We start from the raw sequence: 23,604 nt of genomic DNA on the forward strand, positions 1-23,604 counted from the left end.
TCTTCACTCTCAGTAATTCATTAGTGAGTCAAAAGTCCTCATTTTTTGGAAGTCTACAATCCATCGCGAACACATCACCAAGATCTATGTTATGCATGTATTTCGAGTTTTACTCCTGAGCCGGCTTGCTCAGCTCAACCTATAACCCGACCTCCGACCAGATCTCTTCTACGCAGACCTTCTGTCCCAGAAGCCTTTGCGCGCTCAGGCTGGCTTCCTCGGGAAAGGGGCGGGGTGGAGCAGCGCCCCCTCTTGAGCCCTCCCCCGACGTCTTGCGAGAGTTCGGACAGCGGCCGCCAGGGGGCGTGTCGGCTTCTCTCGGCCTCTGCCTCTTTCCCCCCTCCTCCTCCTCCTCCCGCCGCCACCTCAGCATTGTGATGACGACAACAACGCCGAGCGAGTGAGCCCAACGGTCTGAGGCCTCGCCGTTCGTGGTCGGGGGAGCGGCGGGGATGCTGTGGGGAGGCCGAGCGGCGCCATGGAGCTGGACGAGGCTTTCGGCTTGGTGGGGGAGTTCGGCCCTAGGCAGAGACGCCTCACCGCTTTCCTGGTGCTGCTGCAGGTGGGCGTTGGGAGGACCACCGAGCCCCTCCCCTTTCCCCACTCCGAGGGCCGCCCGGACTCCCCCCTTCCTCCCCCCCCCCCCGACTTCCTATTCGCTTCTCCCGTCGGTTGCTAGGCGAAGCTCGCGCGCCGCGAAGGGAGGGGAAAGCGAGAGAGGGGTGGGTGGGGGTTGCCAGGGCAACAGGCAGGGCGCCGCGTTGCTTGCCTGCTAGTGGTTGGGAGCGGTGGGCGGGAGACACCCTCGGGCTGTTTGGGTCAGTCACGCGCTGTCAGCCTCACTTACCTCACGGGGTTGTTGTGAAGGGGAAATGTTTAAGGAAGGCCAGTGTGACGTGTCATGAGGTCTGGGGGATTTAGCCTTAGTCTCCAGTTCATATATTTTTGTCTTAGCTCAGGAACGATGAACCCACAGCACACTCATTTATGTAGTACCTCACAGCTTTAATGCCAGTAGCTCACAAAGTAGAATTTTTGCTCACAAGACTGCATCTTAGAGGGAACATTGGACAACAGCAGTGTTCCCTCTAAGCTGAGTTAGCGTGAGCCCAGAGGGAGCATTGGACCGGAGGGGTCAAATCTTTATCCTGCCTTGGTGACCTTGAGTCCGTTGCGCACTCTCAAGCAGAACCTTGAGGGCCGTTGTGAGGATAGAATGATTGAGGGAGATCTTTGAAAGACTGTAGGAGCTAAGTGGACCTTGGCTGTCACTGCTGAAAGTGAACAATATATAGGTAAGAATAAATGCCCCCCTACAGGGCTTCAGGATTCTGCACCTGTGGAATTTTGCCTGCTAGGCACAAGGAGCCATAAATGAAGGCAAATTCTCTGAATATAACGCCCCCCTGAATATCTATAACGGCCCCCCCTCCCCGCTTGGTGCCCAGGATATTAACACAGCTGGCTGGAACATGCACCAGCCAACCAACTGCTGCTCTGAACTGGTCATATGAATTACGTATGAAGCATAGCAGCATCTGGTTTCTCCTTTCATGGCTTCTGAGATGTTAAAGGACCTTTTCACCTGGGGAGAAAGAAACATCTACCATCTAAGCAACTGCAATTCTGAATCCTACCTTTAGGATGATTATGTTGGAAGTGGTGAGGGGTGGTGGTGCGGAGAAGAAATTTGTATTTTTAAAAAATGTTGTAAGCTGCTGCTGGGGTTATGTGATGGAAAACAGTTTTTAATTCAAATATATATAATATCTGGGTTTTGTTTTGTTTTTACTTTGAATCCCTCCCTTTTCCTTCAAGGTACTCATGGTCGCTTATGTAGGGTTCCTCGAAAGCTTTCCATTCAAGCAGCTTAGCTACTTGTTTAAGCTTTACCATCGCTGCTACATTATTTGTTTGCCTTCCAATAATTTCTTGAGCATAGGGATGCTAGCAGGCCTGGAGAAAAGTGCCATGTCTCTTTAACAGAGGCATAACAGGATGTTATTTCTCCCCATTCCCTGAAAAGCTTCACCTGCTTGTTTCCGCTATAAACAATGTCTTAAAGCTGGGGTGGCCACATAGCATAAATGTCATGTGTTTGAGTGTCAGAAGACAGGAAGGAAGGCAAATAGATGGTAGAGAGGGAGAGGTGGGAAGAAAGCAACTTTAACTTGAAATGCATTCTGCAAGCCACCAGCTGGCTTGGTTTGGAGAAGTGATTTAAAGAGGCCTTCTCCAAGCCAACCCTTGGGGTGGTGGGGGCTTTGAAAGCCACACAATATATGTGAAAGAGCCACATGTGGTTCCTGGGCCACAGTTTCCTGTCTTAAAGGGATGGAACATTTTTCTCCAGGCCTGTTGGCTACCCTGCCTGTGGGCAGTCTTTTCTCAGTTGTATATTGCATTTTCCCCTCCAAGTTAGCTGAAGGTGACATACATGATGGCTCATCTTGTCTTCAGGGCTGGTTAATGAACCTTTCTTGATTGTGTGCATTTAAGGTAATTTAATCAATGATCTGCATAGATTTTCATGTAAACTGAGCATTAATTGAAACACAAGGTAGAAAAAAGATGTGCCACTTTTTAAATACAGGCAATCAACCAATCACCTTGTCATGAGATAAGCAGTCATCTATATTAATTCACTGTTGGACCTGGATGCTGGAAACTATAACTTACAGCTAGTGATACTGAGCTGGGAAGTTATTCCTGTAAAATAGAGTTTCCTGTGTCAGTGCATGCACAGGGGTCTACATATATACTTTTGAGGTATAAAAGTGAAAATTTTCCTCAATCTCTTTTTGTCGTTTTGTGGAGGTGGTACACACGCTACAGAGGAGTTGTTTTAAAAATTAAATTAGCTTGACTAACATACAAGCTTTGAGAAGATAGAGATCAGTTACATTATGCACAATTGTGTTTTGTTTGAATGTCCCAGCCAGCCATTTATTTCTGTACACAATGAACCAGCAGTAGTAAGGGAACATTGGAGTGATAGATGAAGTGATAAGTAGACTCAGATCCTCTGTAATAAAATGAGTGAATGGATCAAACGCAACTATGAAATGGTACAGAAGCAGCCACAGTCATCTATATTGTAACCCAATTTAAGAAGCAAGAAGACTTGATGAACATATTTCCCATTTGATAAGCTGGTTTAGATTCTGCTGTACCCTGGACATCAGTCCCTGGAAGTTCTTAGGACAGCTCTAAAACCCTGAGGGAGGCAGGGGTGTCAAACACGCGGCCTGAGGGCTGGATCAGGCCCCCGGAGGGCTGCTATCAGGACCTCGAGCAACTCACTGTCATCTGTTTCCTCTTCTCTCTCTTGCTTCTTTCTGCATCGCAGCTTGCTTAGCCAGGCTGGCTCAATCGTACAGGAGTTACAGAGCAAAACCTCTTTTTTCTCCCTTGGCTGAGCAGCACATTAATCAACTTATGTACAAAAGCTCACAATGCCCAGCTGTTTCCTGTTTTCCCCTGGGTCTTAGGCTCAAACAATTTTTATTTATTTATTTATTTATTTATTTCTGTGAATTTATATTCCACCCTTTCCCATAATGGGCTCAGGACGGATTCCAACATGTCAAACAATTAAAACCAACAATTACACTACAACTATCAATAAATAGACAGTAAAACAATCAAACCATTAGGACATATTAAGAAGTTAAAACAGTTAAGCTGATAGCTCGGATTTAACTTAAGGCAGCGTGGACACTTAAATTCACAGCTTGATGTCCAAAAGATGTCAACTATATCAGCCCGATTTTTCCTCCTGTCCAGATGGTAGTCAGTGTTGGGAGGCCAGTTAGATGGTGTAGCAAGATAAGGACGCCTGCCCACCTCAGCCGAAGGCATGGCGGAACAGCTCCGTCTTACAGAGGGCCCAAACCTCTATAGGGAGCTGATTCCACCATGAGATTTCTGTAATGAATGTCAATAAATCAAAATTAAGCTTACAAGTTACAGATACACACCTGAACAGCCTATTCAAGATTGCGACATCACAGACATTGTCTCCAGATTTTGATGCAATAATTCAAAGCAAGAGGTGTCAGTTATCAGGGACCGTTAAACAAAATATTGCAATTTTATGTATGTTTTAAGTTTTTTAAAAAATCTTTAGTTGTCTATCCTTTTAAAGTTTATATCTTTGCTACCTGGCATTCCGTTTTATGACACACATGGCTCGGCCCAAGAAGGTTTCATTTATGTCAAATCCGGCCCTCATAACAAATGAATTTGAACCCCTGCCTTGAGGAATATCTGGCCACATCAGTTAGTAATTAGGGTACAAAAGAGTGGGCATGGCATTTGTAGTCCCTGGATTTGGCAGCAGATTGTTTTGGGAGTGAGTGTAGGCTCCAATCTCAAACCAACCTGTGGCAAAACTAGTAGCTGACTACCAGACTCTAGTTATGACATCATAGTGGCTTTAAGAGTGTAACCAAGAACAATCTAGTGATGTGTCAAGGGGCTTGGGCTTTATGTGTAATGTTTAATTTTTCCGCTAAAGGGTGAAATTGGAATGTGTTTTCTGAAGTGAAGTATGATTTTTATGGGTTTGGAAAATTCAGAGTAATGATGTCTAAAATGTATTTTTAAAAAGAAGCAGCAGCTCTGTGCATGACTAACTCCTTTAAATCTTTTTCTTTTCTTCATTTTTTATATTATGATTGCAAGGTGGAAACTAATGTTCTGGATGACAGTGAAAAGTGGACAGTCACACACCTAACAAAATAGAACCCTCCTCTGTCAATGGAGAAGATTACTGTCCTGGTCTTTGAGTCTTTTATGGGATATGTTGTTACTGTGTTTAGAATCTCAGTTTTTGTTGTTGTCCCAGCCATGGATAGACTAAATGTTGGGTGTAATGCCTTTGAATGTTCTCTGTAATCACAACCTTTATATTCTCCTTTAGCTCAAATAGCAGGAGCACCAAAACTTTGTATATAATGATTGAGTTATAGTCTCCTTGAGCTCAAATAGCAGGAGCACCAAAACTTTGTATATAATGATTGAGTTAATTTGTACAATGTAGATTTCTTTGTAGGAAAATGGAGTGGAAAATGCCTGCAATTTTCTAGAGCACATAACATTCATCCATGGAACAGAGCAGACGAGTGCCATTATCATATGCAATGATATGAAAGCTGTAGTTTCTCACTATACTCAAATTTAGAAATCCCAGTTTGTTCAGTAGCACTACTCCCCTCAGATTTCTGCAGATACACACAAACACACAGCATTGAACAGTGCTACAGAAAAATGTAAGTGCCCAAGATGAATTCAGCTCTTAATGGTGCTTTCTCAGGGCATGCTTTCTGTCATTCTACCCCCTTCTCCCCATTTTGTTGAAGACTTACCAAGTGGGCCTTGCTTCTCCAGCCTTTTCCAAGCAGAAATTTAAAAGGCAGTAGGTCATAAGATCTTACTAAATTGCATCCTTTTATCCAGTTTGTCAGCATACACCATATACATAGTTCCATTTGAAATATTATTTCAGTCAAAAGCTGTTCACAGCTCACCTATCTATCTCCTTATAAAGAGAACTCTGTTTTTATCTCCTCTTTGTATCTTAAGAAGTAGGGTTGTTAGCTGCATGGAGGGAAAAAACCCCCTGTCCAGGCCCTTTAATAGAGGTTCAGTGGGATATATTTTTTTAACCAGTGATGTTCTTTACTTTTATGCAGTGAAAAGCATCAGCTGCTCATTTCCTCACATTAAGCCCCTAGCAGGGGTGTCAAACTCATTTGCTATGAGGGCCGGAGCTTGACCTTTTTGGGCCAGGCCATCTGTGTCATAAAATGTAATGCCAGGTCAGGGAGTTATAAATTTTATAAAGGACACAAACACACACACTCAGCCTAATCCACCTCACTAGTTTGCTGAGCCTTAACCAACAGAAGGAAGAGAGGCTTGGCTCAATAGCTCTACTGAGCAACCAAGAGAGCTTGGCAAAGCTAGCTCTCCTTCCCCCACTGTTACATTTATTTATCACACAATTCTGTGTGATTGAGCATGCCTGAAAAAGCAAGCGGTGATGCAGAAGGAAGCAAGAGAGGGAGAAGGAAGAAGATGACAGTGAGTTGCTTGTGGGCCTGATAGGAGCCCTCCAGGGGCCTGATTTGGCCCCTGGGCTGCATGTTTGACACGCCTGCCCTAGAACATTTTTCTCTTGGCCTGTTAGGAACCCTATGAAGAAGAGAGTAAATGAAGAAGAGAGAATTCCAGCCATGGTCATGTGTTTCTCAGAGAAGACACGATTAGAAAATTGGATAAAATGTCAAGAAATGGAGAGGGGCCAAAGTCCGTAAAATCTGTTTTTCTGCAGTTTTAAAATTTTTTAGGGAATGCAGTGAAGCAGCTAGACAGAAATACAGGGTGAGAGAGTCTCTGACAATCTATAGCCAAGTTTTTTCTAGGCCCTGCAGTTGTACCTCTCCCACTTAGTACCACTGAGCAATAGTGAGTGGTTGCACCAGTACTAAAACTTTACTAACAGCGAGCCAATTCAGGGGATCTCAGGATAGCATTTAGGGGTTCTGCATGAAGGTTTTTGATGTGTGTTTGGGAGACTGACCAGGGTCTGTGCAACAACCTGCTTTTTAAGCAAATGTGTTTCTTGTGATCTCTGAATCCAGTCACTGAGGAAAATCTTGCTAAATGCTTTCTTGACTTACGGTTGGTGATCTCTTTTCACTCACCGCATTCAGTTGTTGGGAATTGTCAAATAATGGCATCACACCCAAGGAGCATATAAATTATTATGCCCATGTGGTTTCACCAACTGTGTGTGTGTGTAAAACGCTATCAAGTCACAGCCGACTTACAGCAACCTTGTAGTGTTTTCAAAGCAAGAGATGTTCAGAGATGGTTTGCCACTGCCTTTGCAGAGCAAGTGTGGACATTCTTGGTGGCCTCTCATCAAATTACTAACCAGTTCTGACCCTGCTTAACTTCTGAGTTCTGATGAGATCTGGGTAGCCTGAGCCATCTAGGTCAGGGTGTTCTCCAACTAGAGGCTAGTAAAGTAGTATGAGATGATATTATGAGGAAGTGACTTCTGTGCTGTATTTATGAGTTGAACAGAGAAGCAAGTTGCATCATTGTTGTCTGAGGCTGTGTTTTCATCCTTAATCTTCCCTCGCAGAAATATCAGGTCCAAGCCAAACAGCATTAATCTTATTAACAAATTCTTCCTTAATATGCAGATCTTCTGGCTCAGTTTTAATAGGTTGGACCTGTTTGATTAAAAATAATGGTAAAGTCTTTCATGTGATAGATGCCCTACTGCAAAAGGAGCAGATAAAAAGAGAATTGTATCTTGATGCAGGGAAAGTAATAATGGTGTTTAAAGCTTTGAAAATGGTGTTTAAAGATAACACCTTAAGCATTTAACTTAAAATATTGAGGTCTTGATCTTGAAAAAATGATACTCAGGTGACTTCAGTATGTGTGCAGTGGAATAAAACTGTGGCTAAATACAGAAAAATGCATTATGAAGAAAAGTGGAAGTTCTTTGAATGGTTAATTGGACATTATATTTTTGCCATTTCATCTGAGATCAACCCGACCTTTCGTTTGAGCTGTGTGTTGCTTTATTTATTTTAAAAGTTAAATATATACTGTTGAAATACTTTTTACCCATTGGCAAAATGTTAATACTTCACATATTGAGTTTACCTGATGCATCTTTAGAATTCATATTTCTATTTTTATATAAAGTAGGAGAAATATATATTTTACAGATTTCTATTCTGTATATTATCTCTATTTTATATTTATATTCTGACTAGGTTGTTTCTTAGATCATTTTAATTATCTTTGTTGCTGAAGTTGTAAAAATTATTTTGGGAGTTGAGATACGTTCTTAAGGTGTCAGGGTATGGTGAAAATGTAAAATTTCTCAAAAATTTAAAAGCCTTGGGGGTGGGAAATTGAAATCTTGGGGAAAATATTTGGGGAAAGTAACTTTGTTTACTGCTTTAAAAAAGATAAAAAACGTGCTTCTAAAGTGGCGTAATTTTGCATATTTATGAATTGTAGTTTGCTACAATCAAATATACTCATTCTCCAAGAGAACTGCAAACTGCTGCAGCCTTTGCAGCCTTAGCACATGTATCTTAGTTTCTGCAATCCAAGAGGTAGAGAAAAAATCAAGCTGAAAATAGAAATACTTGTATATCAAATTAAATTTCATATTGCTTAAAATTCTGGACTATTCAGTAGTTGTGTACACATTAGAACGTATTAATTATGAACAGTAACATTAAAACATGGTTAATAATTATGCGTTTACAGTATATATAGGAATTATTATTTAATATACTTAAATATTTATTGTTCCTCCAAATATCAGATTCTTTCATTGGAAAAAGGAGCTAACAGGGGTGCTCTTCCTTCCCTCTGCACAGCTTTCACATCTCTAGTTAGGGCTACGGAATGCTGTGGAAGGCTCTATTGTTTCCATAACTGAAATCTTTATTTGAAAGGTTTCTTATAAAATTTAATTCAGCTGCTATAACAGCAAAGTGAGATGATTTTTCAAGTGGTGAACTTTGATTCAGCAACAATCTAATATAGGAAATAAAGGATCATTGAGAAAGCTTGGAACAGGCATTTCATGTTACCCATAGTTTTTGAATTACAAAATATTTCCTAACTGGTTATGATTTTTAACTGTGTTTCACTAGCTTCAGTGTGGCTTGCTCCCTTGTTAGTGCATTTAGGATTTCAGCCCTAATCTGTTTATTTTCCACTGCCACTGCATTTTAATAGAACAGGTGTCTCTGTTGGGGTGTGTATGTGTGATAAGGATGCCTGTTTAATGTTTGCAAATGAATAAATCATCTGGCATTGTGTTTTTGTCCATGTATCCCTGGGGATGGTAGCTCATTTGTGTTATACACAGTGACACATTGCAGTCTTTTAGGGTTACTATCTTTGAGAACCTGTCAATGGTGTCACCATGACAGAAACGGAGTCCTAGAGTACAGTGCTTTATTTTGCCCCATAGGAGTGAATGGAAACGATTAACATATGGAAGAAAGTAAAATGGTGACTTATGAGACATCATCAGGAAAACCGCTGTGACTCCCTGCGACTCAAGCTTCCTTCTGCCTAACCCTATCCTATTTTATGTTTCTTTGTTATGCTAAAGCATGACAGAATGTTGTGGCTTTTTTCCCCTCAAATCCTGCTTATGTAAAATATTTGATCCCCCTTAATAGACTTTTTCTTTTACTTTTAAGGTGTTTGTGGCCTTCCAGTCTATGCTTATTTTAATAGTGGGAGCCGTGCCAGAATATCACATTGATCAGGAAGAGATTCCAACAAGTACAGAAGCTCTTGCAAAGCATGTCAGATTTGCTAATAACTTCACGTCTATAGCAACTGAGGTAAGTACACATTAGGGTTACTATTTTTTAATATAAAGTAAAACATTTTATGTTTTTATATAAAGTAAAAACATTTTATGTTTTTTTCTTACCCTGTGGCTTTGATGTAGGCCATTGCCTCTTGAAATCTTGGGAGAAAAGTATGTTTTCATTGGATTTGCACATGTTTTGTGGTTCATTAAATTAGTATATGGAATTTGCTAGCAAAGAAATCGTTTGACCTGGTACTCTTACCTCTAGTCCAAAAAGATGCATCACAGTTTAAACATTGCTTCTTTTCTTAAAATTTCGATTATAGTTTTTCCTCTTAAATAGTTAAGCATCATATTGCGTATTTAAATCGTTCTCATATTTGACACGCCTGTTTTTATGAGTGCAGTGCAGTCAAATACAGCTGGTAGTTTTTAATCCCAGAGCAAATAGAAAAAGGGGTATTAAAAACTACCAGCTGTATTTGGGCAGTCAGGAGAGAGCTTCCCTTCTGCTTTCCCATGTATTAGAATACCCTGTCTGCAAGATCTCTTCCAACACTTGGAAGAAGCTAGAAGAATCTTCACATACACAACTTTACATGCATAGGGTTCTACTTGTGTGATCAAGAAACCAGTGTGTAGAAGCTTTGTGTAGGGAGCATGGTCCAGAAAAATGGTGGTCTGTTTGGTCTGTGGGATTCACAGACTCTTGGACCACAAACTACCATGTTTCATGGACTGGATCAGTCTGTTTGGACTGTTATGCCAAGTGACAAATCCACCCACTTCTGGGTGAACTCGAAGTGGGTGAAGTTGCCGCTTGGCCTCTTTGAAAAACCCAAGTGGCAAATGAGTGAAGGCTGAGCAGTGAGTTCACCCACTTCTGGCCTTCACTCGTGTGTCACACCGCTTTACAAAGGCCATTAAAATTTAAATGTGCTTTTCAAAGTTACACACTGCTTAGCCTCTTTGTAAAAGCCATTTAAAATTGCAAAGCTGGGTGGCATATGAGTGAAGGCCTAGTGGAGAGTTCACCCACCTGGAAGTGCGTGAACTCACTGCTTGGCCTTCAATTTGTGCACCACACATTGGTGGTATGTGAGTGAAGGCTGAGTGGCAAGTTCACCCACCTGAAAGTGGATGAACTCACCGCTTGGCCTTCACTTGTGTGCTGCAAAGGCAGGCAGTGTTCTAGTGAAGGCCGAGAGGCGACTTCACCCGCCAAGGAGTGAGTGAAGTCACTGGCCTTCACTCGCATGTTGCGTGGCTTTTGCAAGTCACAGACCCCTGAGCCTTCTGGGATGGTCCATGGAGGTCTGGTCCGGTGGGTGCACAGACCGGGCTCATAAACCATTAACTATATGTGGTCCATGGTCTGGTCCATGTGTCTGTCCCTGGTAGGCTCAAGTGTAGTCTTGCTCCTCTCCACTCCACTCCATGTGTTGAACAAATGTTGAAAGATCATTGGCAGCAGGAGTTACTTCATTCTCACACAGTCTTTTTCAGAGTGGTATTTCAGTTTGTTTGGATTATTCATTCTACTCATCAAATAGATGACAAACATATCTCTGCAGTTAACATAATGTTTCTTCTTCTTGGATTGAAACATTCAGATAACATAACAAAGGGGAGGGGGGAAACATGAACTAAATACTTATACGGCTGCTGCTTGATTGAACAATTCTAAAAGGAGTTGTTATTGAACATTGGAGAGCAGTTATGGTCTTTCCTGTGTTTTTTCAGTGTGGCAAATTAATGCTTCTGTAATAGAAGCTAAAAGAAATACTTTCTCCCCATTGTAGCATAAAGTTAAGTTTAAGAAAAGCTTTATACATGGTATTGAGATGAATGCAGAACGAATGAGAAATTGTGCTTTAGACTTGTTGAATAGTTTTGTTCCTTCTGTCTGTTATAGTAAAAGGGACCTGTGATGATTCAAGGAAGTACTCCAGAACCAGTGCTTCTGCTGAATATTATTTTCTCATAGAAATAATTTAGTAAACATTGGTTTGAATTTAGAAGTGCTTGAATTCAGACAGAAGATACATCTGCTTGTCCAGAGTGCCAGTCTGTCTGTGATTTCTATGAAACACCTCCTCCCACTATAGTTTCTCATGTCAATCTCAAGAATCCCCCAACCTTCTGGATCAGCTGAGTGGGGGGGAGGCTGTGTAGGGACTGCAGCATAAAGGGCTGGGTGGAAAAGGTCTGTTCTTTTATTCGAGTTATATTCAAGATTCATTGGATCTCTGCCTGTTGAACTAATTTATCACTAAGTTCTATTTAAGTGCCTGGTGCTTTAAAGCACAATAATCAAGAAGTCAGATCGCTTACAGTCTGAATGTGGGCAGGGAAAACAGCTTGGGAGGGGAGGAAAGAGTAGGAAGAATTTATGCAAATGCAGTTACCTGAATGTAGCTTTAATTTGTTAAGGATGGATTTATTTATTTGAATATAGTTGTTGCATTTTTACTGGAAGGAAAATCAATGATTAGGGCAACTTGCATCAAAATCTATGTATTCATTTTAGAATATTTATATGATTTGCCTTTCTCTCAGCCTAGTCAGGACCCAAGGCAGGTAACAACAATAAATGGAATTCAGAAATCCTTTAACTCATTAAAAGGTATCATTAAAACAAGTCAGTGCTAAGGGCTGCCGGAAATCCCAGAGAAAAAGGTCCCACCTCTTAATGTGTAGAAATGGGCAGCTGAAGTTTTTTATGCAATAAGTTTCACTAAGGGATTTGTGGCAGGATCTCCCTTTTTAAAAAAAAAAATGTAAATAATTCTTCAGGGCCCTAACTTCAGTTTTGATCCCTTTCCCTGCAACCTCCCCCTATAATTTGCTTGATGTAACCCCCCTCCCTTCCAAGCTGCTGTTTCTTTGGATGGGAAAACATAAAGGTACTGTAGAGTTTAGGGATGTGGAATGATGTAGTATAGCCTGATTTTGTCAGATCTTGGAAGCTAAGCAGGGTCAGTACTTGGGTGGGAGACCACCAAGGAACACTTTGCAGAGGAAGGCAGTAGTAAACCACTTCTGCTTAATGACTTGCCTTGAAAACTGTGAGTGAACTGTGGCTTGATAGCACTTCACACACACACAAATTTTTCCTTCTGCATCAATAAATGAGCACCAGGGAAGCTGGACACATGCATGCTTCTGCATGCAAGCACACACACAATTGCTCTACGGTGTTACCTTTAACACTGAAGCTAAGCAGGGTCAGTACTTGAATGGGAGACCACCGCAGAACACTTTTCAGAGGAAGGCAGTAGCAAACAACTTCTGCTTAATGACTTACTTAGAAAACCGTGAGTTAGCTGTGGCTTGATGGCACTTCACACACACTCACAAGTTTCTCCTTCTGCATCAATAAATGAGCACCAGGAAAGCTGGATACATGCACGTTTGTGCACGCAAGCGCGGACATAATTGCTCTAAAGCAGGGGTCCTCAAACTTTTTAAATAGGGGGCCAGTTCACTGTCCCTCAGACTGTTGGAGGGCCGGGCTGCTGTTACTGTACAAGGCCGCGGGCCATCAGTTCTCCATCTTCTGCATCTCTCTCCCTTCCCCACACCACACACCCCGGCCTGGGAACTCACCTCACCTCGGTATCACCTCACACTCTGTCTCCGCCGCCTCAGCCCAGTGCCGGAAGTGTGCGTTGCTAACGCGAGTTTAACTCGAACGTCACTTCTGGTCTGATTTTGCCATAACCCGGCGGGCCGCATAAACGTCGTCAGCGGGCCGCATCTGGCCCGCGGGCCATAGTTTGAGGACCCCTGCTCTAAAGTGTTACCTTTTTAAAAAATCTACTCACAGTATTGCCTTTATTAAGCCAGAGTCTCCAGTAGCTACTATTTATGCTTTATAAGAAAAATGGCAGTGGCTCTTCAGCTGTCAACTTTAGTTTGGCTGTTTGGGTTTAAGACTATCATTGGCTTAGAAGCAACAAGACATCATGAAATAGATTTGTTGACAGAAAAAGAAAGATGGTGTCTTTCATGTAGCCTGTTCAGAATAAGTCTTGCACACTCTGGAAGGTTTTCAGAAAATTCTGTGGTTTTTATATTTCTGTTTCACCTTTACTTAGTTCTGATGTTGGGGGGGGGGGGGGGGTTGCAAGAAAAAAAAATGGGTTTTTTGGATTTGAGTATATCAGACCTGTAAAATATTGGTAAATGCAGAATTTCCCAAGTACCAATATTGGTATAGTATTGGGTTTTGGGAAATATTCAGTATTTTTGAATATATTTGGGTCTGTTATACCCAGGGGAGGGCACGAAGGCATGTTTAAATGCCTTCCGTCCCCAAGCTTCCTGCTCTTCCACTCATCAGTTTCACTCCCCGCCAGTGAGCTGCTAGGTTTAGGCTATTTAAACTTAACAGCTGACAGGCAGAGGGGAGTGAAATTGACCCATGGATATGGCCTGGTGCTTGGAGAGGAAAGGCATTTAAAGCCAACTTCTCTTCCCTTCATCTTGGCTGGGAAAGCTCAGAAAGAAAGAAGAAGCATGTTAAAATGTATCTCCTTTGCTTCCCCAGCTACCCTGCTGCAGGGGGTGGCTCTGGGAGGGAAGGCATGGCATGTAAACATGTCTTCTCTCTATGCCTTACTTCACTCAGTCTCCCCACCATGGCAGGGCAGCTAGAGGAGAGGGAAGGGAAGGCATTTAAACATGCCTTTTAGCTCTCTCTCTTCTCTCCCAGAGCCATCCGACTGTGGTGGGGCAACTCAGGGAGGGAAGGGACAGAGAGAAGTCATGTGTAAATGCTTTCTCCCTCCCTCCCTGATCCACTGGCTGCCTTGCAGGCCCTGATGAATTGCATAGGTCCCACATGGTCCTGATGTTATTGGCAGAGCATTCCACCAGGTTGGGGCCAGGATTGAAAAGGCCTGGACCAAGAACAGCCGGATGTCTCTAACGATGCTCCCTCTAAGCTGTGGAGTCTTGTGAGCAAGAATTCTACTTCGTGAGCTACTGGCATTAAAGTTATGAGTGAGTGATTTGGCTACTACATACATTAATTTGCTCTGGGGCCATCCTTTTGAGAAAAAATGTGTGAGCCGGAGGCTAAAAAACTGTGAGCTAGTTCACACTAACTCAGCTTAGAGGGAACACTGATCTCTAGGGCTGGGGATCACAAGCAGATAGTTATCCGAGTAGCGTAACACTCTCCTGGGGGATATACCAGAGGAGGTGGTCCTGCAAATACATTGGTCCTAGACAGCTCAAGGCCTTGAAGGTCAGTATCAAACCCTTGAACTCATCCAAGTTAATTTCCAAAGAGAGAGAGTACAACTTCTAGTAGTTTCACATTTTGTGTTCTTAGTATATCTGTTGAACTCTAAGTAGATACAAGTTTACTTAGGCTCTTATTCTCCCTTCCTTACCAGTACCCTGCTCTGTCACCATTGTACACCAAATGCAAGTCAGATTATACTGTACTTTGTAGTTTCAAAGGGCGACCGTGGTGGTATGCACTAGAAGCACTAGATTCAAGTCAAGCAGGACCTTAGAAACCAACAACACTTTTGGGGTATAAGCTTTTGAGAGTCAAAGCTGCTTTTGTCAGGTACTGTTTTTTATATTATGGAGAATGTGGGTGATGAGGGAAAAAGAAGTTATTGATTTATAGTACAATAAAATGTTTGCTCTTGCAACTGTATGTGTGGAAGTGCTTATGATTATCCGGAACATTGCACCTCTCTGCTTGGTTAAAATCCATGCTAGAAAATAGTGTAATGATCTGCACATGATGTTGAGGGTTACAAATTCATTATTCAGCACTTACTCATCTTGTTAAAACTTTGTTATGTCCTTGCAAACTTGCAATAAGTCATGGAGGTGCAATGATCTTGCAAAAGATAGAAAAATAGTGTGAGTTGGTTTTCTTCCACACTGTTAATTCTTTCATCTCATCATTGAATTGTCAATACCACAAACCTTGTCAAAGTTTGTACTATTTCATTTTGCAGTTTTTGAAGGTTGCTTCTTATATTGCTCTGGCAGAGTAAACATCCAAATAATCTTGCCCCTTCTGAATATTTTCAGCAATGAAAGGGGCTTTCATCTAAAGAACTGTATTTGAATTTCCCACATCTGTAAAATGATTTTTGTGTAGGTAAAGAGTGGCAGATCTCATAAGGAAAGAAACAGGAACCACATGTGTGAGAAATGGAATTACAGAAAGAAAAAACCTTGGGGACTGATATATTCTTAAGATTCTGCATGTTATGCATCTATACTTACATTTTCCCAAGTGTGGTTCATGTAGTTCATCTCCCCCACCCCCCTCCTTGGATTTGCACTCCAGTGTGTAACATTGTTTGTTTTAGGTTTTTTGTACCGATGATTAACCCACATATCAAGGACTTCATCAGAGGCTCCAAATCTGTAGCTTCCTAGAATTAGATTGAAATATGAGGTCCAGCTGTTTAAACATGTAGTCATTATGAATTCAGCTTGACATTTTGCTAGTTACCATAGTAACCAATGTCTGTCTGCTGTTGTTACCTACGCAAAACTCCAAAATGTATTCCAGACCAGAGAGCTCATCTGTGATGGTCTGAGATAAATGTGCTTTCTTCTTGATAAATTTTCTAACAGGGCGGGTAGCAGAAGACCTTTTGCAGCCCTTTTTGTGAGATTCTAGAACAGCCATCTTTTTAATCACACCTAAGCTTTTTGCAGTATGTGTACCATCTGGGTCAATACACAATTAAGGAGGGCACAGCAAAACTGAAATGGTTCCAGCAAGAGGTGGCCAGGAGAGATTTATAGAGGTATCCTAAGCAAATTTATAGCTAAGAAAATTCGGTACAGTTGTATCTGAAAGGTGGGATGTTTTAATTTGATAAGCACTTTTAGATCTGGTTTATTTTAATGAAGTTATGACTAAGCAGATTTATATTATTTTCAGTAATATAAAGAGAGAGGACGATTCAGAGAGAGGACGATTATAATATGATGGAAGGCTTAAAGATAGCGGCTAAATGTAGAAACTGTGTCGTAATAGGTGATTTTAACTACCCGCAGATTGATTGGGTCAATATGTGTTCTGGTCGAGAGAAAGAGATTGAGTTTCTTGATGCTCTCAATGACTGTGCTATGGAGCAGATGGTCTCAGAACCTACCAGGGGTGGGGCGATCCTGGATTTGGTCCTAAGTAATGCCCAAGACTTGTTGAGAGATGTAAAAGTGATTGCGCCGCTTGGGAGCAGTGACCATAATGTTATTGATTTCACCGTTTGTGTAAATAGGGAGTTGCCCAAAAAGACCGCCACAACCACGTTTAACTTTAAAAGGGGTAAATTCACTGAGATGAGGAGGCATGTGAGGAGGAAACTGAAAGGAAAGGTAAATACGGTCAAAACCCTTGGGGAAGCTTGGAGACTATTTAAAACTATAATTCTAGAAGCTCAGATAAAATACATACCACAAGTTAGGAAAGGCACAAGCAGGCATAAGAAAAGGCCTGCATGGTTAACAAACAAAGTAATGGAAGCTGTAAAAAGTAAGAAGGACTCCTTTAAGTGGTGGAAAGCTATTCCAAGTGAGATTAATAAAAAAGAACACAGGCTGTGGCAAATCAAATGCAAGACTGTGATCAGGCAGGCAAAAAGGGACTATGAGGAGCATATTGCAAAAAACATAAAGACCAACAATAAAAATTTCTTCAAATATATTAGAAGTAGGAAACTAGCCAGGGAGGCAGTGGGGCCCTTGGATGACCATGGGGTAAAAGGATTACTGAAGGAGGATAGGGAAATGGCTGAGAAGCTGAATGCATTTTTTGCCTCTGTCTTCACTGTGGAAGACGAGAAGTGTTTGCCCGCTCCAGAACCACTAATTTTGGAAGGGGTGTTGAAAGACCTGAGTCAGATTGAGGTGACAAGAGAGGAGGTCCTACAACTGATAAATGGATTAAAAACTAATAAGTCACCAGGTCCGGATGGCATACATCCAAGAGTTCTGAAAGAATTCAGAGTTGAACTTGTGGATCTTCTGACAAAAATATGTAATCTTTCATTGATATCTGCCTCCGTTCCTGAGGACTGGAAGGTAGCAAATGTCACCCCCATCTTTAAAAAAGGGTTCCAGAGGAGATCCAGGAAATTACAGGCCAGTCAGTCTGACTTCAATACCGGGAAAGTTGGTAGAAACCATTATCAAGGACAGAATGAGTAGGCACATTGATGAGCACGAGTTATTGAGGAAGACTCAGCATGGGTTCTGTAAGGGAAGACTTGCCTCACTAACCTGTTACATTTCTTTGAGGGGGTGAACAAACATGTGGACAAAGGAGACCCGATAGATGTTGTTTACCTTGACTTCCAGAAAGCTTTTGATAAAGTTCCTCATCAAAGGCTCCTTAGAAAGCTCGAGAGTCATGGAGTAAAAGGACAGGTCCTCTTGTGGATCAAAAACTGGCTAATTAATAGGAAGCAGAGAGTGAATATAAATGGGCAGTCTTCGCAGTGGAGGACGGTAAGCAGTGGGGTGCTGCAGGGCTCAGTACTGGGTCCCATGCTCTTTAACTTGTTCATAAATGATTTGGAGTTGGGAGTGAGCAGTGAAGTGTCCAAGTTTGCGGATGACACTAAATTGTTCAGGGTGGTGAGAACCAGAGAGGATTATGAGGCACTCCAAAGGGATCTGTTGAGACTGGGTGAGTGGGCGTCAACGTGGCAGATGCGGTTCAGTGTGGCCAAGTGCAAAGTAATGCATATTGGGGCCAAGAATCCCAGCTACAAATACAAGTTGATGGGGTGTGAACTTGCAGAGACTGACCAAGAGAGAGATCTTGGGGTCGTGGTAGATAACTCACTGAAAATGTCAAGACAGTGTGCGATTGCAATAAAAAAGGCCAACACCATGCTGGGAATTATTAGGAAGGGAATTGAAAACAAATCAGCCAGTATCATAATGCCCCTGTATAAATCGATGGTGCGGTCTCATTTAGAATACTGTGTGCAATTCTGGTCTCTGCACCTCAAAAAGGATATTCTAGCATTGGAAAAAGTGCAGAAAAGGGCAACTAGAATGATTAAAGGGTTGGAACACTTTCCCTATGAAGAAAGGTTGAAACGCTTGGGGCTCTTTAGCTTGGAGGAACGTCGACTGCGGGGTGATAGAGGTTTACAAGATAATGCATGGGATGGAGCAAGCAGAGAAAGAAGTACTTTTCTCCCTTTCTCACAATACAAGAACTCGTGGGCATTCGATGAAATTGATGAGCAGTCACGTTAAAACAGATAAAAGGAAGTACTTCTTCACCCAAAGGGTGATTAACATGTGGAATTCACTGCCACAGGAGGTGGTGGCAGCTACAAGCATAGCCAGCTTCAAGAGGGGGTTAGATAAAAATATGGAGCAGAGGTCCATCAGTGGCTATTAACCACAGTGTGTGTGTGTGTGTGTGTGTGTGTGTATATATATATATATATATATGTGTGTGTGTGTGTGTGTATAATTTTTTTGGCCACTGTGTGACACAGAGTGTTGGACTGGATGGGCCATTGGCCTGTTCCAACATGGCTTCTCTTATGTTCTTATAGTCACGTTCCAAAGTAAATTGATAGCATGTTGTGATCTTTTAGAAATTTTTTTCCTCTAGTGGCATATCCATTTTTAGAGCCTCACTGAGTGAAAAATGGCTGAGTGTAAGCAAGTTTTTTGGAGAAAAGGTTTGGGTGGGGAGAAGTTAAGCACCACTCATTGCTATTTTAAACAATCTGCTTTCCCAGTCTTCTGTTCTATGGGAAGTTGTCATTCTCAGACTTTTAATTTTTCATATCTAGTTTGACTCTTGGAATTTATTGGCTTGTTATTGTATTTAAATTGATAAACTATTCATTCTTTTATTTTCAACAGTGGTATTTAATCAAACATGAAGCCTATAAGGTGAGCCTGGCATCTTCCCTGTATTTTGCTGGATTACTCATTGGAAATATAATGTTTGGCCCATTCTCAGATAAACTGGGCAGGAAGCCTGTGTATATGACAGGTAAGATTCTCTGGAATTTTTCTGCACAGGCTCATTTATTTGCATGTTTGTCCTTTGTCAATTAGTATGAATAGTCTTTGTTTTACAAAAATATATTTCATTAGGCTTTTTAACATTAAAATCACTTGATCAGTGTTCACGAATTTTATGGATATAAACTGTATCATTCCAGTACGACTCCACAAGAATCACGACGTTACAAAAGAAAAATTGCAAAATTTAGACCTGGTATGGATATTGTAAATAATCAATGAAAGTTTGTATTACAGTACTATGTTAATATTTTGCAACTGATAATTCGATGTTGCTGAGGTTATATTGGTTCAAGTGATAATCTTATAAAAATCTGATTTAATCTTTACAGAATTGTGTATGTTATCTAAATGATTGGTCTAGTTAACAGGTTTCTGTTTGTTTATTAAATCTATTTATTATTAAATTTATTATTATTTATTAAATGTATTAAATATATTTATTAAAACATTTTTAGCTTGCTTTTTCTCTTGGTTGAAGTAGGCTTACAAATAATAGTTAAAATATTCCTTGCTAAAACCAAAAATAATCACTTAAGATTTTAGTAAGGTTTTCACTTTACAGATACACACATTGCTGTTATTATTTGTAATATATTAGATTATAGCACAAAATCAGTAAGGACATCAGTGCATCCTTAGCAATTCTAATAGAACCACCTCTGGGATAAGTTGCCGTATATATCCTATTATATATCTAATTTTCAGACAGTTAATCTTAATTATGTGTAGTCTCGGAACACACACACATATACACACACGCAGACAACACAGGACTTTTTTGAGCAGGAACAGACAGGAACACAATTCCAGCTGTCTTGGTATCACAGGGTATGGCCTAATATGCAAATTAGTTCCTGCTGGGCTTTTTCTACCAAAAAGCTAGCTAGATATAAATGTTGGGACTACTGGGCAGGAAGTCTGTGTATATGTCAGGTAATATTTTGTGGAATTTTCCTGCATAGACTCATTTATTTGCATGTTTGTCCATTGTCAGCTAGTATGAATAGTCCTTTGTCAGTTAATATGATTGCCCTACTTTACTTAGGTCAACATTTTTAGTATTCACTATCACCTATTTTAGGCTAAATTAACACTAGCAGCATTGTGTTGTAGTCTTTACTAGGTTTTTTACTAGAATGATTTTAGCTGTGTCTGAGGACTGTTTTGTCTAGTTAGTAAGTTTTAAGACATTAAGAATGCTGTATGATCATTTGCTTCAGTGCAGCTAAGATTTCACCCAAGGTGCGATAAGGTAGTATGTTTTTCCTTCCTTATAATTGTTCATTATTGAGGACTAATGCATTAGATTTTACCCACTGTATGTGTTTTTTGCAGGTCTCTTCTTCGACGTTATTTTTGGGTATATCTCAGCATTTGCACCCAGCTATGAAATTTTTGCAATGTCACGCTTTTTTGTTGGGATTACAAATGGTGGTATGTCTTTAGTGTCTTTTGTTTTGACACAAGAATATGTAGGAAAATCATTCTGGGCATTGACAGGTAAGCTATTAGCACTTGATTCAATCTCTAAAATAAATCTATTTCTCAAAATTCTGGAAAATTGGATTTATGTTCAGTGGATGTTAAAACTTGAATAGTCTTAGTCCAGAGTCTATTTCAGAAGGGAAACTTACTGAAGTAGAACCTTATTAGCTCATTGTGCTAACCAAATAATAACAGCAAAAACTTAGGAACTGTGTTTGAAGGTTTATGAATACTTTGTAGTCAGTTGCCTTTAATGGGTGTTTATTACATTTTTCTCTTCTGAAAATCATTCCTAGTTTCAGTGCTCAAAAACTTTGAAATGGCAGGACTCTAAGCTTTATTTTTTCTACAACAGAATCTTATATCATGGTGGTGGGTTTTTTATTCTTGATATTCTGCATATACATGCAATTATTTTCTAAGTTTGAAGGAGAAGCCATCTTTCTTAGTGCCTCTCCCCCCCACCCCAATCAGTGAATGAGGTTGTTTGTCAGGCTTGCAGATGATTGAACAGTACTCCTTAAACCAGGGAAAATTTTCCACATATCTAGGAAAAAACACAAACATTCACAGTACCTATTTTGTTCTGTATTCTCTGCCCCAAACACAGGGCCAGCTCCCCCTCCCCAAAAAGAAAAGATTATTAATGTATGTAAATGTTTCCCTCTGTTTCCCTGATGCCCTTATAGGTGAAGGCCTTTTGTCTACATCCTAATGGTGAGTGGTCCCCACTCATTTCCCAAATCCTCCAAAGGTCTTTGTATCCTCAAATAAATCTGAAAAGCATTGAGGCACTTCCCTGATTTCCAAACCTCTATGAAACTAAAAGAAAAAAAAGCAAACTCGACATTTCTCCATTGTCCAGAAGAATGAGGAAACTCTCTGTATTGGGCTGAATCTCTTGAAAATCCCAAGACAAAAAAAATCCCCCTCTGGACCACAAAGAAAGGTGGAGGAATCTATAGCCTGACTTGGATAAGGGCAGATTTCATTGGGGTGGGTGGGAGGAAATGGCCCTAACTTCAAGAAAATCCCTCCACTTCAATGATAAATGGCTCACGTCCAGGCTTGCTGACTGCCTGGAACTTTTCTAAACAGTATGCCATGTGTGTAAGTGTGATGAAATGCCTGGCCAAAATGTTTCAAGGAGCTGGCCTCCTCACTTTGAGTGCTTTATCACTGTATTGTGGACATGGGGGAGGTTTCTGGATGGTGGGAAAGAGAACAGACATCCTTTTTTTTTTTTTTTTACAGCCACCCATTATGATCCCCCACCAGCTCATCCCTCATGCCTGAATAGGAGTGTTGTATAGTGCTCTAACATTCCAGTTCCTGTTTAACTGGAGCTGAACAAAATCACACTTCTTAAAGGCAGGAGAAAGCCGCAGCAACATTTTATTGCTGGCTCCTAGATGTCATTATTAGGTAATTTTTAATGATAGCTGGGCACTATATAGTGTTATTTAAAACAATGGCCCTGCCCAAAGGTTTGTGATCAAAATTTTTGTCCCCCAAATGAATGCTGGAAAGACCAACCATCTGTCAGGGATGCATGTTATTCCATCACTATAATTGTAGTATGAGAGGGTAGCTTGTATATGAGAATGAGTTCTCAAGGTCAGGCTCCGCAGACAGAACTTTGATAGCCTAAGAACTTTGATAGCCTTTTGGTGGAATTGGATCATGCACTCAGCTGTGCCATCAGGCTATGGGAACACCAGCGATCACTCTCAGGATGGTGTGACTATTTGTTTTCTCAATGTATGTGGGGTTCAATTATACCCCTGTAGATGTATTGTCTGCAAAATATGATCTTGTGCTTTTTTTGATTATCCCTTTATTTTTCCAGTTGTTTATTGACCTCTTCTCCCCGCTTCCCCATGTATGTTCTTATTACCGTGCAGAAACGATAATGAGACACGCCTTCTCATTCTCTTATTGATTTTTCTTCTCTTCAGTTGCTTTCTTCCCATTTTGTCTGTTGCTGTTTCCTGTCTATTTTCCCTATCTGTTTTTTTCCTCCTTCCTGTTGGTCTCTCTTGGCTCACCTATCATTCCCTTCCAGCAGAGCTGGCCCTTGAGAGGCTGAAGAGGTGCTTCACTCCCTGCTGCCTGCTATTTCAGGTGCTGTGTTGTTTAGTATCTCTCAGCCATCAAGCAGGCTGAGATGGTTGATTAGGACTTGGCAGGGAGAGGGAGCTACTGTTTCACAATAGCATTGATGATGTATTGGTAGACATGGCAACCATGTCAAAGGGTCCATAAGCTGCAGTTTTTCAGCTGCAGTTTTGTGAACTCCTCTCATGGTATATATTATTAATTATACTGTATACAGGAGACAGCAAGCATTTCGTTCTTTAAGCATGGATTCTTCTATAATTGCCTTGACTGAGAATGTTTGTTCAGAAATTTCTGTTCAAGCCACATCTTTATAAGGTCATGATCCTAGGAATATTGGCATAGAATATGTTTACTTGAATCAGTGGGATTTAGTTTTTCAGTTCAATGTGATTTGGATTGAAGTGCTAATAAGTTTTTTTGGGGAAGGGGCTTTCTGCTTTAGTTCTGCAGCTTCTGTCTCCTAGAATATTTATCAGAATATTCAGAGATGCATCAACTGCAACATTTCTTTGCCCCTCTTTGTTTAGTTTGAGTATTGCGTGTCCTCCACTTCTTACTTTATCTACCTA

General features: G+C 41.0%; 1 protein-coding gene across 2 annotated transcripts in view; it reads left to right on the plus strand.

The window, feature by feature from the left end:
- The first annotated feature begins 368 nt into the window (after window positions 1–368).
- LOC132573571 (solute carrier family 22 member 15-like) overlaps window positions 369–23,604 on the plus strand; it is a 39,580-nt gene continuing 16,344 nt past the window's right edge. For both annotated transcript variants that reach the window (XM_060241117.1, XM_060241116.1), the window contains exons 1-4: window positions 369–562; window positions 9,258–9,404; window positions 19,262–19,394; window positions 20,765–20,929. In XM_060241117.1, the coding sequence (XP_060097100.1) occupies window positions 479–562; window positions 9,258–9,404; window positions 19,262–19,394; window positions 20,765–20,929 (529 nt within the window). In that variant the 5' untranslated portion in view covers window positions 369–478. The remainder of the gene's footprint in view (window positions 563–9,257; window positions 9,405–19,261; window positions 19,395–20,764; window positions 20,930–23,604) is intronic.

The sequence above is a fragment of the Heteronotia binoei genome, chromosome 6 (assembly GCF_032191835.1).
Source record: "Heteronotia binoei isolate CCM8104 ecotype False Entrance Well chromosome 6, APGP_CSIRO_Hbin_v1, whole genome shotgun sequence".
Classification (NCBI taxonomy): Eukaryota; Metazoa; Chordata; class Lepidosauria; order Squamata; family Gekkonidae; genus Heteronotia; species Heteronotia binoei.